The sequence below is a fragment of the Stegostoma tigrinum genome, chromosome 17, assembly GCF_030684315.1.
Source record: "Stegostoma tigrinum isolate sSteTig4 chromosome 17, sSteTig4.hap1, whole genome shotgun sequence".
Classification (NCBI taxonomy): domain Eukaryota; kingdom Metazoa; phylum Chordata; class Chondrichthyes; order Orectolobiformes; family Stegostomatidae; genus Stegostoma; species Stegostoma tigrinum.
Window position 1 is genome coordinate 5,586,539 of NC_081370.1, and position 15,974 is coordinate 5,602,512.

Here is a 15,974-nt window from a genome sequence, read left to right on the forward strand (position 1 = left end):
GTTTTAGATGCCTGTGCTGTTGGACATTCCTCTCCACTGAGCCACCCATGAGCTAATACTATCCTTATGCCATACGGGGAGGCATCGCATGTCAATACCAGATCGCACTTGTGATCATAAAGTGCCAAAACATTAGAGGATGATAGCTATTTCCTCACTCCCCTGAAAGCTACGGCTGCCTGGAACACACATTGTTCCCTCCTAAGGCATATGCCCACCTGGGAGAAATGTCTAAGTTCTCTAAGTGCTCTTTATCTGTCTTCTCTCTTATTAGACATCGAGATAAAAGTCAACCCTGGATAGAGCTTGTAAAACTTCTCCATCGTCAGCTAAAGAAGATTGCACGGGCTGACGATACCCCAAATGACAATCTCGTACGTCGGTACAAAGCTTTATGGGTATTAATTGTAGCAAACTTCTGGGAATCGCCATCTAATGGCAATTGCAAGTACACACTGTTCATTTCATGAAGGACTGCTTTGTGTATAGATCTGTTATGCAAGGGATTGGGTATTTATCCAGTTGCTAAAAGTGGTTTACTGCTTGTTTAAAATCCCCCATGAGGCGAACTGAGCCGTCAAGCTTCATAATTGGTATGAGCGGTGTTGCCTATTTTGCAAACCGTCCCGATTTGATGATTCCTTCACTTTCCAACCTCCTGATTTCTGCCTCTACTTTTACCAATAAGGCAAATGGCACTGGGTGGGCCTTGCAGAATCATGGAAATGCTTCCAGTCAACACGTTCCTTTGATAGACCCTCGACCTTTGTGAAGAGCCTCTGGGTATTTAATTAGGATTTCATTCAAGCAGCCAATATCTAATTGAAAAATGTTGATCTGTCAGGGTGAATCTTTCTCAGCCAATTTTACCCCATCAAGCCTGGGCCCAAGCCTTTTACTACAATCCAGGGCAACAGAACAAGCTGCTTCTCATAAGAGACTGCAACCAAAGTTGTATCCTTCATAGGGAAAGGATCCCTGGTATCGATTCTCGGTCCAGCTGAGGTCTTGCAAAAACTTAAGGGTTGGAGTCCAGACTGAATTTTGTTGAAGACTGAAATGGCCACTCTGGTATCAACCTCTATTGGAACTAGTTGACCATTTAATTGTATGTTTATTTTAATTGGTTCTGATTTGGATGTTGCTAAGCAGTTTAACCGTTCCAAACCAGATGTAGACGGACTTTTCTGGATGTGCGCTCTCCTGGATACCAGCCTATGGGTTTTCTCACTCCATTCACTCGATGTAGGTTCCCCGATGTGAGTTTTCAATCTAGCCAAGGTCTTGCACAAAATTAAAGGTCAGAATCCGGAGTAAATTTTATTAAAGACTGGTTCTGCGATCATTGAAATGGCTACACCAGTATCAACCTTCATTAGAACTGGGTGACCATTTAACCCAGACGTTTATTTTGACTGGATGTTGCTAAACCATTTAACTGTTGCAAGCTAAATGTAGATAGCCTTTCCAGGGTGTGCAGTCCACTGGATAAGACATTATAATATTATGATGTCAATTGATGTGAATGAAGCCGTGACACCATAATATTATAATGTCACAATGCTAATGTATTTAATGTTACTGCTTTATTCACATAATTGACATCCCACTCTCCAAAGAAACAGTGGCCGCATTACTGGAGGAAACAGCAACACAGACCAGCAGCACCATCAGCAAGGACAACATACTTAAATTACTAGACCTCTGCCTCACCACACATTTCGTTTTTAATGTCAAATATACGAATAAATCAACAGTAAACCAATGGGGTCACCCATCTCTGGACTCATATCTGAAGCACTCATGCAAAGACTAGAACACACCACCCTCCCCCACATGCAACCTAAACTGTGGATCCAGTATGTAGATGACACATTTGTCATTATTAAATGCAACAAATTGGAAGAGACCCACCACCTCATCAACAGCGTATTCACAGGGATTAAATTCACAAGGGAAGAAGAAACCAAAAATCAACTTCTGTTTTTGGATGTTAAAGTAGAACGACTGACAAATGGGGAGCTCCAAACCTCAGTTAACAGAAAAGCAGCTCACACTGATCAAATCCTCAACTTCCACAGCAACCACCCAATGTCCACAAACAAATTATGAGACTATTTAAACAGGCCTGGGCACACTGCAACACTCCAGAAACATGCTGGGAAGTGGAAGAGCACTTATACAAGATCCTCCCTTTAAACAGATATCTCCACAACTTCATCCACTGACAAATGGGGAGCTCCAAACCTCAGTTAACAGAAAAGCAGCTCACACTGATCAAATCCTCAACTTCCACAGCAACCACCCAACGTCCACAAACAAAGCTGCATTAGGAGACTATTTAAACAGGCCTGGGCACACTGCAACACTCCAGAAATATGCCAGGAAGAGGAAGAGCACTTATACAAGACCCTCCCTTTAAACAGATATCCCCACAACCTCATCCACAGATGCCTACATAACAGGCAACGACAGGAGGACACAGTATGCCCTAAACACAGGCCACTTGGCCCTACATCAGGAACATGTCAGAACTGACAACGAGACTCCTAAGACCACTAGGAATCATGGTGGCCCACAAGCCCACAGCCACTCTACGACAAACACTCACAAGGATTAAAGACCCCATTTCCACAACATGCAGAAGCAACATAATTTACAAAATACCATGTAATGACAAACATTACATCAGGCAGACAGGAAGGAAACTATCCATCAGAATACATGAACATCAGCTAGCAGCAAAAAAATCATCATTGATGAACTCTCCTTAATACCTGTACATTCAGACAATGTAGTCCATCAGGTTAACTGGGACAAAATAACCAGAGTAGCCCAAGCCAAACATAGACACGCATAGGAATTCCTCGAGGCATGGTTCTCCACCCATACTTCAATCAACAAATATATAGAATTGGACCCCATATATAAACCCGTACAGATTTAACCGGAATTGACAGTATTCACCATAATGGACCGGACAGTATAAATTCCAAGTGGAGTAGAATAACATCATCTTCATCGGAGGCTCCACTGATGATGTTACCTAGCATGGTGACGAAATGTCTGAACAAAAACAAACCAGCTTGGCGAGCAAGTCAACTTCACTATTCGTGATTCCTCAGACACTGAGGCAGTCTGTGTTCAAATGCAACAGGATCTGGACAATATTCAGGCTTGGGCTGACAAGTGGCAAGTGACATTCACGCCACCCAAGAGCCAGGCTATGACCATCTCCAACATGAGACAATCTAGCCACCGCCCCTTGACATTCAATGGTGTCACCATCACTGAATCCCCTACTTTCAACATCCTGGTGGTTACCATTTACCAGAAACTCAACTGTGTTCATCTAAGAAACACAGTGGCTACAAGAGCAGATCAGAGGCTAGGAATACTGCAGCGAGTAACTCACCTCCTGACTCCTCAAAGTCTGTGCACCATCTACATGGTACAAGTCAGGAGTGTGATAGAATATTCCCCACTGCTTGGATGGCACTACATTCACAAGCATCCACATCCTCCACCACTGAAGTTCAGTAGCAGCAGTGTGTACTACATACAAGATGCACTGCAGAAATTCGCCACAGATCCACAGACAGCTTCTTCCAAGCCCACGACCACTTACATCTAGAAAGACAAGGGCAGTTGACATATGGGAACACAGCCACCACAAGATCCCCTCCATGCCACTCACCATCATGACTTGGAAATATATCGCTGTTTCTTCACTGTCGCTGGGTCAAAATTCTGGAATTTCCTCCCTAATGGCATTGTGGGTCAACCCACAGCTGAAGGACTGCAGCTTACAACCACTTTCTCAAGGCATCTTGGGATGGGCAAGAAATGCTGGCCAGACAGCGATGCCCACATCTCACAAAAAAAGTAAAAAAAATTTCCAGTTAGACCCATGAATCTGAAGAAACATTGACCAGCTCATGCACGCAGAACCAGGCTCACTCAGGGAGCAATGATGAAGGATGACAAGAGATTGGCCTTGCAGTTTGTCTCCTTTCATTCTCCCCTTGCACCAAGAAAATCTTGAGAGCAAAGCAGCAATTGTGTTTTTGTCTGGGCACATTCAATACATTCAGAAATTGCTGAACAAACAGATGGACTAGGTTGCTGGGAGAGACCAGTACTTTGAGAAGAAGTCCAATCCAATTATTGCATAGCAACATAGAAAACAGAAGCTGGATTGGCCTTTTAGTACTTCAAGTCTTCTCTGCCATTCAATGTGATCATGTTGATGATCATCAAACTCACTACTGTCTTCCTGCTTTCCTCCCATACCTTTGATCCCTTTAGTCCTAAGAATTATTTCAACATCTTTCTTGAGTCTCTTCATTAAAATATGTGTGCAACTACCAAACTACAGCTTAGTTTAGTTGATAGCACTCCTTCACCTGACCCAGAAGGTTATGGGCTTCAAATCTAACTGCAGAGATTTGTAACATGTATCAGGTTGACACTCCAGTGGAATACTGAGTGAATGTGGCATGTTAAACAATCACTTTATCTGCTGTCTCAGGTGGTTAAAAAAGATCCCTTAGCATCAAGTTGAAAAAAGCAAGCACAGTTCTCCCCCATGTCCTTGCTAATATTTAAGCCTTGACTAAAATCACAAGTTCTTTGGCTGAATGACCCCTGTTTGATTATTATCGTGAATGTTGTATTGTAGGGAAGAACACCTGTAAATTGTGCTCTCACATAAGCCTGCTTGATAGCATTGTGAAAAGAAAGATTTTCATTTACGTGGTATTTTTCACAATCCCCAGATATCTCAAAGAACTTTACAAATAAGTAAATACCTTTTGAAGTGTAGTCACTCTAGTAAATGCAGAAAATACAACACCATTTTACACACTGTAAGCATTCTCAATCAACAATGTAATAATAACCAATAAATAATGTTAATGATTTTTCATTCCTTATATTGGTCAGGTCACTAGAAATAACTTATTTCAATCACTGGTATCCCTGGGCAAATTCCTTTTGACCTATTGCAAGAATCACTCATTCAAGTTGGCAGCACAAATGTTATATATTTCAAGAGCCAGATGTTTATAAATTACAACTTTCCTCTTTATGGACTGTGCATGTTTCCTGTTTGAGATGTGTAATTGGTGACTGAAACAACTACTACTTACTGTAGGGATGTTACCTCGTGGACAAGGCAGTTGTTTCTTTTTCTGTAAAACTTGCAATTTTTGGTAGCTGAGTTTATAAATTCACCCCCATAAGAAGAGTTTACATTGTTGCATTCTCTGAGGGGATAGGAATAATTGTGCTTTGCAAACTTTAGCGAAATGGACATTTCAGGTAAAGGCCAACTGGCAATGAAACTGCAGCTATGTATGGGTGTTAACAAGGAAAATATAACACATCTTGTCTATAGGGGAGACAAAGATGGGATGTTCTTTCACACAACGGATATGAAACGTTGCAAATAAGTAATTGCAAATCAACAAATCAGTGAGCTGTAAAAAATTCTGATATTTCAAGGTTTCTACTCTTAAGGTTGTAAGTTTTTGCTGCTTAGAGAAACTGCCTGTACCTCACATCTAAGGGTTTGCACAAGCTTTGCTCTTTCTAAGCAATAGTTCCTGAAGCACCAGTGGCTAACTGTGTAATCACAGAGATTGAAGATAGATGCTACATGTTATACGTTCTGTGATTGTTGACTGGATCTTTGTTCAATAGCAGTTTGAAAATAAGTTTTAAAATGCCTGAGACTTGAAGTGTCTTTTCCTATTGCAACCATGATAGTTGCTGAGATAGGTAATTTTTTTTATTAAGTCAAGGTATTAAGGCATATGGCTCAAAGGCAGGTAACTGGAACTCAGCTCCACAGATCAACCATGATCTCATCGAATGGTGGAACAGGCTCCAGGGGCTGAATGGCTTACTCCTGTTCCTATGTTACAAAAACAAAATGAGAGAACAATTAATTTGTTTGGCCAGATTGTAAAATGCTTTAGTTTGATATATGTTAACATAGCAATCATCATATTGGCAGGGGCAGCACGACAATTGGCACCTAGTCCTTTTGTAAATTTCATTCTGGGATAATCCTCCACTGAGATTGAAAGTCCTTTATAGCCATGTAATTTTGAACCCCACCATGACAGATAGTGAAATTTGAATTTTAAGAAATGGAAATAAAAGAGCTAGATGGACGTTGACCATTGTCGATTGTCATAAAAAAAAGTTTGGTTAACTAATTTCCTTTAGGAAAGAAATCTGGTGTGCTTACCTGGTCTGGGCTGCATGTGACTCCAGATCTACACCAATGAGGTTGACTCTTCGCTGCCCACCAGGCAGTTACGGATGGTTAATAAATGCTGGTCTAGCCAGTGATGTCCACATTCCATGAATGAACAAAACATTTTTCTTTCACTTCATTGCACATAGAAGTTAGATTTGAGTAGGTGCATGCATCCGCAGAAGTTAGATTTGAGTAGGTGCATGCATTAAGCAGAGTTCAGGAACAGTATGGTCCTAATGAACCAGGCAATTTCGGTCACTTCTGTTAGCGATAGGCGAAGCAGCCATCAGCAGATATACAATACTCAGGAACACTGCAGCAGCTATAAGTTAATAACTGACAGGTATTTCTAGCAGGAGCACCTCTTTAGGTTTGGACTGTGAAGTGAGGCACCGAACTCTGCAGAAGCAGATGATTGGTTTCGCCTGAAGATGAGTCACTGGATCAAAAATTTTAACTCTGCTTTCTCCCCACAGATGCTGCCAGACTGCTGAATTTCTCCAGCAATTTTGAGTTTTGTTTCACGTTTTTAAAATTCTTCCGCAGGATGTGGTTTTTGCTAGTTAGGCCAGTATTGATTGTCCACCCCTAATGATGTTTGAGAAGGTGGTTGAAACACTTCAGTGCACATCTGGTATGTACGCCTGCAAAGCTGGTAGAAAGGGAGTTGCAGGATTTTGACACAGCAAAGGAACAGCAATGTAGTTCCAAGTCAGGATGGTGTGGGGTATGGAGGGCAGTTTGCAGTCCTTGTCCTCCTAGATAGAGGTAGATTTGAAGGTGCTGTTGCTGGAGGCTAGATACATTACTGCAGAGCATCTTGCAGATGGTACACACTGCCTCCACTTTAATGATGGAGTGAGTGATTATTTTTGGTGATGGATGAGATGTCAATCAAATGGGCTAATTTGTGCTGGGTGGTGTTCAGATTATTGAGTGTTATTATTATGCTCATCCTGGCAAGTGGAGGGTATTTCCTCACACCCCTGACTTGTAAATAATCTACATGTTCTGGGCGGGGGGGGTGTGTGGGCAGAGGTGGCGGGGTCAGGAAGCAAGTTAGTGGCCTCACTTTTCCAGCCTCTGATCTGCTTTTGTACTTACAATATTTCTGTTGCTTATCCAAGTCAATGGTCACCCACAGAATGTAGCTAAGAGGGGATGCAACAATAGTAATGCATTAAATGTCAAGTGAAATGGTTAGATTCACTCTTGCTGGAGATAGTTATTACCTGGCGCTTGCGTGGCGTGGATGTTACTAGCTGCTTATCACTTCAAGTGTGGATGTTGTCCTGGTCTAGCTGCTCACAGTCACAGAGTGTTTTAGAATCTGAGGAGACCGCGATGATAGGAGCAAATTACTACAACTGCTGGAATCTGAACTGAGAACAAAAACCGCTGGAGATCACAATGGAGACAGGCAGCATTCATGCAGAGAAAGAAAGCTAATGTTTTGAGTCTGGATGACTCTTCATTTGAACTGGAAGAGTCATTTAGGCTCAAAAAGCTAGCTGGCTTTCTCTCCATCGAGTCAGGGATGATGCGGAATATTGTGCAACAGATGTAAAAAGTCATAAATTAGGAGCAGGATTAGGTCACTTGGCTCTTTGAGCCTGCTCTGTCATTCATTAAGATCACGACTGATATGATTACTATATGTTTATGCATATCACTGGTAACCTTTCACCCCCTTGATTTTCAAGAATCTATCTACCTCTGCCTTTAAGATAATCAAGCTTAGCTTCAACTGTAATTTCAGGAAGACCGTCTCACTGATGTAGAGCCCTCTGAATGAAAACATTTCTCCTTATCTCTGTTTTAAATGGGTGGCCCCTTAGTTCTAGATTCTCCATAATCAGGATCATTCTTTTTCGTGCACCTGGTCAAGGTGCCTCATGGTCTTAAATATTGGTGTCAAGTTGCCTCTTAGACTTTTAAACCCCAGGGGATTCAAGCCCAGTCTGTCCACCCTTTCATAAGGCAACTGACCCATTCCAGGTTTTCTCCAAACACTTCTAATGCATTGACATCCTTCCTTAAATAAGGAAATGAATACTGCAACTAGTGCTGCAGATGTGATCCACCAATGCCCTGTATAACTGATGTATAACTTCCCTACTTTTGAATACAACTCTCTTTGCAATAAGTAGTAACATGCTGTTTACTTTCCTATTAACTTGCTGCACCTGCGTACTAACCTTTTACAAAGTACGCATGAGGACACCCCAGATCCCTCTGCATCTTGGAGGTTTGAAATCCCTCACCATTTAGATAATATAGTTTTTTTCATTTTTTCCAACAAAATGGACAAGTTCCCATAATTTATCCTGTTTGCTTTATCTTTGCTTACTCATTTAACCTATTTTCATCCCTTTGTGGCCTCCTCGTGTTCTCATCACAACTTAATTTCCTACCCAAATTTGCATCCTTAGCAAATTTCACTGGGATACTTGTGATCCCTTACTCCAATTCATGTATATAAAATATATAGTAAAAAGCTGAAACCTTAGCAGAGATATCTGTGACACACCACTTTTAAATTTTGCTAGCAGAAATTGACCCATTCTTGCCATTCTCTGTCTCCGAGCTAATTTTCCATCCTTCTGATGAAGGATCTGACCTGAAATATTGAGTTTCCTGTTCCTCTGAAGCTGCCTGGCCTGCTGTGTTCCAGCTCCACAATGTGTAGACCCTGACTCCAGCATCCGCAGTTCTTGCTGTATCTAACCTTCTATGAAGTGCCACTGTGTTACCATCTACCATGAATCTTTATTTCCCACAAGCCATTATCTGGTCACTGATCAAATGCCTTCTGGCATTCTCAGTACAGTAATCTACAGTTCCCCCTTTACTCTCAGCACGTGTTACTTATTCAAAGAACAATAAATTGATTATGTATGATTTCCCTTCCAATAACCCCATGTTGACTTGCCTGATTCCCTTCAATGTTTCTAGGTGCTGTCCTATAATGTTTTTAATAACAGCTTCTGGGGTGGAGAGTAATGTACACAGTATTGCCTATGGGTATCAGGTCATATGTAGTTTTTGTGGTTTGCAGAAAAAAAAACATGCTTACTTTGAAAGTTTATCATTTGCATACCTTATTTAGTTTAGTTCTGAAAGTTTGCCTCTGAACTTTTGGTTATTAGGACCAAATCTCCATGAGTGCGTTGTGTCGAGGTGGGTAGGCAGATTGGGAGACATTCAGATGGACCTGCTCCTGGGTTTGGCCAAGGTGGTCACCAACAGATCCAGATAGCAAGCTGTGGATGGATTCTCAGTTGATGCAGTCCCTGGGTTGCCAATAGGTTCCATTCTAGAGTTCTGTTCATAAGTCAGTTTGTACGCAAGTTGGAACAAAACACTGAAAAATATACAACAGCACTTCCTAAGTACAGGAAAAGTTCATATGTTGGATTTTCAGAATTATGCCACTGTGGGGAATTGCATTCGTAAGCATGAGTGTTTGCAAACAGCTAATCCCACTACTGAAGTATTTGAACTTCTGCCATGATTAAAATCACCCCAGGGGGTTCGTGCAAAGGTAGCATAGCACAACAAACAACTTCAAGGACCAACGGGCAGAGCTGCGTCATCACTGTAGAAAAAATATTCTGACATTTCTTTAATATAAGTTTCCACCAGGGACGGCATAAACCAAGATCCTTGCTGAAAACTGTGCAAACAGGCTGAAGCAGAGATAGAGTGAGTGGAAAGTGAGCGGTGATAGGCCCTCTCTGATGAAGGTTCGAGGCCCGAAACGTCAGCTTTTGTGCTCCTGAGATGCTGCTTGGCCTGCTGTGCTCATCCAGCTTCACACTTTATGATCTGAGCTGTGATTGTCGCTGGTGCCGCTAGGTTACGCTGTCGGTGGAGGGCAACAGTAGCGGCGGTAGGGTGAGTGTGAGCGGAGCCTGGAGCCACAACGGACAGAGGACAAGATGGCGAGGAGAGTAATGTGAGTGAGTGAGGCTGAGGACGGGGGAAGGGGATGTGTAAATCTGTCCGCCTCTCCGCGATACCACCGGGGTCGGGGTTTCAGTCAAGGTGTCCACGGCCAGCACCGTCCACCGCGAGACACGCGGTCAGGCATGGAAGCTCAGGCCGGACTCCAAGCGGCAATCTGCGGACACCCAGCTCCCCATTACCGCCAGAAAGTGCTCTCCTCCTGCTCAAGGCCGACAGACATCACCCGCACCGCATCCCCCCGCCACACACAGAGACACACACACACCAACCCGACACAACCCGCTCCCCACACAAGCCCCTCCCCACACAGCCCGCTCCCTACACACCTCCCCCACACAGCCCGCTCCCCACGCAACCCCCTCCCCACGCTACCCCCTCCCCACACAACCTCCCAAACAGGCAACCCCCTCCACACATATCTCCCACACGCACAACCTCGACACGCATCCCCCTCCCCACACAACATCCCTCCCCATAGAACCCCCTCCCCACACACAACCCCCTCCCCACACACACCTCCCCGCACATCCCCCTGCACACAGCCTCCCCACACACATCCCCCCCACCCAACCTCCCCACGCACATCCCCCCCGACACACATCCCACCCGACACACATCCCACCCTCCACACACATTCCCCCCCACATCCCCCCCCCACCCCCCCCCCACAACCCCCCCCACAACCCCCCCCACACAACCCCGTCCACACACATTCCCCCCCACACACATTCCCCCCCACACAACCCCGTCCCCGCACAAACCCCACACACACCCCACACACCTCCCCGCACACAACCCTCTCCCCACAAATCCCCCTGCAAACAGCCTCCCCACGCACATCCCCCCTGACACGCATCCCCCCCCCGACACGCATCCCCCCCCGACACGCATCCCCCCCACACACATTCCCCCCGACATCCCCCCGACACAGCCCCCTCCCCACACAAGCCGGCTCCCTACACATCCCCCCACCACACATCCCCCCCGCCACATCCCCTCCACACAACCCCCCTCTGCACGCAAACCCCCTCCACATGCAACACCCAGCCCACACAACGCCCCAAACACACAACCCCCCCACGCACAACCTCAACATGCACAACTGCCCCACACACATCCCCCCCCACGCTTCCCGCTCCCCACGCTAGCCCCCCCACACAAACCCCCTCCCCGCACAACCCCGTCCCCGCACAAACCCCACACACATCCCCCTCCTCCCACATCACCCCCCCACACAACCCCGTCCACACACATTCCCCCCCCACACAACCCCGTCCACACACGTTCCCCCCCACATCCCCCGACACAACCCCGTCCATACACAATCCTCCCACACAAGCCGTTCCCCACACAACCCCCCTGCACACATTTTCCCCCCCCGCACACATCCACCCCGCGCACACATCCCCCTGCACACGTCCCCCCTCCACTCAACCCCCTGCGCACACATCCCCCGCCCCGCACTCATCCCCCGCCCCGCACACATTCCACCCCCCCCGCACAACTCCCTCCCGCTCACAACACCCTCCACACAGCCCGCTCCACACGCATCCCCCCCACACACGCATCCCCCCCACACACGCATCCCCCCCACACACGCATCCCCCCCACACACGCATTCCCCCACACACGCATCCCCCCCCGACACACATGCCCCCCTCCACACACATACCCCCCTCCACACACATACCTCCCCCACACACATGCCCCTCTCCACACAACCCCCTCAACACACATTCCCCCCCAAATCCTCCCCCCACATCCTCCCCACACATCCACCCCTCCACACACATCCACCCCTCCACACACATCCACCGCTCCACACATATCCACCCCTCCACACACATTTCCCCCCCACAGCTCCCCCCCCACAGCGCCCCCACACAATCCCCCTCCCCACCAAACGCCCCCCCACACAGCCACTCCCCACACAACCTCCCCCGCACACCCCCCCCACATCCTCCCCCGCACACCCCCCCCACATCTCCTCCACACAACCCTCTCCCCACACAAACCCCCTCTGCACACAACCCCCCCGCACTAACCCCAGCGCACACACGCCCCTCCCCACGCAACCCCCACCCCACGCTACCCGCTCCCCACACAACCTCCCAAACACATAACCCCCTCCACACACAACCCCCACTCAGCCCCCTCCCCACACAGCACAGCCCCCTCCCCACGCAATCCCCTCCCCACGCAGCCCGCTTCCCAAGCAGCCCCCCCCACACAACCCCCTCCACACATCCCCCCCCGACACATCCCCCCCAACATCCCCTCCACACAACCCTCTCCCCACACAAACCCCCCACACTAACCCCTCCGCGCACAACCCCCCCCAGCACGCAACCCCCTCCCCACGCAACCCCCACCACATGCAACCCGCTCCCCACGCTACCCCCCCCACACACAACCTCGACACCCACAACCTCGAGACACGCAACCGCCCCACACACATCCCCCCCACACACATCCCCTCCACTCTACCCACTCCCTGCACAACCCCCCTCCGCACACAACCCCCTCCGCACACGCCCCCTTCCCCACGCCACCCCCTGCCCACGCAACCCCCTGCCCACGCTACCCGCTCCCCACACAACCCCCTCCCACCACAACCCCCCAAACACACAAACCCCTCCCACCACAACCCCCCAAACACACAAACCCCTCCCACCACAACCCCCCAAACACACAAACCCCTCCACACAAATCCCCCCCCACACAAATTCCCCCCACACAAATCCTCCCCCCACACAAATCCTCCCCCCACACAAATCCTCCCCACACGCAATCCCCCCCACACGCAATCCCCCCCCACACACAATCCCCCCCATACACCACCCCACACACAACGTCCACCACACACATCTCCCCCTCCACACATATCCCCCCCCCACAAAATTCCCCCCCCACACATCCACCCCCCACACATCCTCCCCCTCCACACATCCCCCCCTGCACACATCCCCCCCCCCCGCACACGTCCCCCCCCGCACACGTCCCCCCCCCGCACACATCCCCCACGGACACAACACGCTCCCCACACAACCCCCCCACACACATCCCCTCCACACAACCCCCTGTACACACACCCCCCCCCTCAGCCCCCTCCCCTCACCGCGCGCACATCCCGCCCCCCCCGCGCACATCCCGCCCCCCCCGCGCACTTCCTGCCCCCCCGTGCTCATCCCCCCGCGCACAACCCGCCTCCCCGCGCGCATCCCCCCCACACACACGCATCCCCCTGACACACATATCCCCCCCCGACACACATATCCCCCCCCTACACACACATCCCCCCCACACACACACATCTCCCCCCGCACAACTCCCTCCACATCTCCCCCGACACAACCCCCTCCACACACATCCCCCCCTCCACATACATCCCCTCCTCCACACCACCCCTCCACACAACCCCCTCAACACACATTACACCCTCCACACAACCCCGTCCACACATTCCCGTCCACACATTCCCGCACACAACCCTCTCCATACACATTTCCCCCACACAATCCCCTCCCCGCACAGCCCGCTCCCCGCACAAACCCCCCGCCGCACAACCCCCCCCCGCACAGCCCGCTGCCTGCACAGCCCCCCCACATAACCCCCTTCACCCGCACGCCCCCCCCACATAACCCCCTCCACCCGCACGCCCCCCCCACATAACCCCCTCCACCCGCACGCCCCCCCGCACAGCCCTCTCCCCATGCGCCCACCCACTCGCATGCCCCCCCACATGCACACCCGCCCACACACACACACACCCCCCTCCAACACATCCCCCCCCACACACCCTATACACACACACACCTCCGACACATCCCCCCGACACACATACCCCTGACACACGCACCCCATGCACATACACCACCACACACACACACCCACACACACACACCCCCAACACATCTCCTCCGACACACACACCCCCAACACGCACACACGTATCCTCACACAGACCCTACACACACGCCCCCACACACACACGCCCCATTCACCCACACATGCCCCATTCCCAACACCCCCCCCCCACATTCCCCCACCCCCCACACATTCCCCCACCCCCCACACATTCCCCCACCCCCCACACATTCCCCCACCCCCAACACATTCCCCCACCACATACACACCTACCTGTGCACACATTCGCTCACTCGACCCTCACACGCTCGCCCGCCCCACACGCTCACCCCCCTCACACTCTTGCGCCCCCCCACACCCCTGTCGCCCCCACACCCACGTCCCCCCACACCCATGTCCCCCACACACTCGCCCCCCCCACCCCCACACACTCGCCCCCCCCCACCCCCACACACTCGCCCCCCCCCACACACTCGCCCCACCCCCACACACTCGCCCCCACCCCACCCCCACACACTCGCCCCCACCCCACCCCCACACACTCGTCCCCCCCCACCCCCACACACTCGCCCCCACCCCCCACACACTCGCCCCCACCCCCCACACACTCGCCCCCACCCCCCCACATTCGCCCCCACATTCGCCCCCACCCCCACACACTCGACCCTCACACGCTCGCCCCCCTCACACTCTTGCGCCCCCCCCACACCCCCGTCCCCCCCACACCCCCGTCCCCCCCACACCCCCGTCCCCCCCACACCCCCGTCCCCCCCCAAACCCACGTCCCCCCCACACCCACGTCCCCCCACACCCATGTCCCCCACACACTCTCCCCCGCCCCACCCCCACCCCCACACACTCGCTCCCCCCACCCCCACACACTCGTCCCCACCCCCACACACTCGTCCCCACCCCCACACACTCGTCCCCACCCCCACACACTCGTCCCCACCCCCACACACTCGTCCCCACCCCCCCACACTCGCCCCCACCCCCACATTCGCCCCCACCCCCACACTCGCCCCCACCCCCACACTCGCCCCCACCCCCACACACAGACACATACCCACATATGCCCCCACCCCCGACACACGCATCCCCCCTACACACGCACCCCCCCCATACACGCACCTTGCTACACACCCACCCCCAACACACACCCATCCTCACACAGACACCACACCCCACACCTACCCACACCCCCACCTCCACACAGACCCCCCACACAGACCACTGCCCCCACACTCCGCCCCCCGACCCCCCCCACCCCACACACACACACACCCACATCCCCCACCCCCCAGACAGACCCAACCCCCCACACACACTCACTCCAACTCCTCACACACACTCACCCCCACATGGACTCCACCCCCCCCACACGGACCCCACACCCCCCACACGGACCCCACACCCCCATACGCACCCTCACCCTCATACACACCCTACCCCCATACACACCTCAACCCCTGCACTCCTCCACACACATCCCCGCGCACACCCCCCCCCACACACAACCCACCCACACACACCCCCCCATGCAGACCCACCACGCATGCCCCCACATAGACCGCACCCCCACACACACCACCCCCCACACTGACCCCACACCCCCCACACCCTGCCACACACACCCCACACACCCCACACACACACACACACACACACACACACACACGCCCACATCCCCCACCCCCCTCACACACTCACCCCACCCCCCACACACACTCACCCCACCCCCCACACACACTCACCCCAACTCCCCACATGCAAACACCCCACACCCACACACCACCTGACCCCTGCGCACACATACGCCACCCACACATACATACACCACACACCCCCCGCATTCCCCACCCACAGACAA

At 51.1% G+C, this 15,974-nt stretch overlaps 1 protein-coding gene across 4 annotated transcripts in view; it reads left to right on the top strand.

The window, feature by feature from the left end:
- Positions 1–10,131: 10,131 nt before the first annotated feature.
- The window catches only part of mrpl23 (mitochondrial ribosomal protein L23), a 76,532-nt gene continuing 70,689 nt past the window's right edge, over positions 10,132–15,974 (top strand). The window contains exon 1 of one of the 4 annotated variants that reach the window (XM_048545598.1): positions 10,132–10,226. In XM_048545598.1, the coding sequence (XP_048401555.1) occupies positions 10,210–10,226 (17 nt within the window). In that variant the 5' untranslated portion in view covers positions 10,132–10,209. Of the gene's footprint in view, positions 10,231–15,974 lie in introns of all 4 variants that reach the window. The other 3 variants (XM_048545599.1, XM_048545601.2, XM_048545600.1) reach the window with 3 other exon arrangements.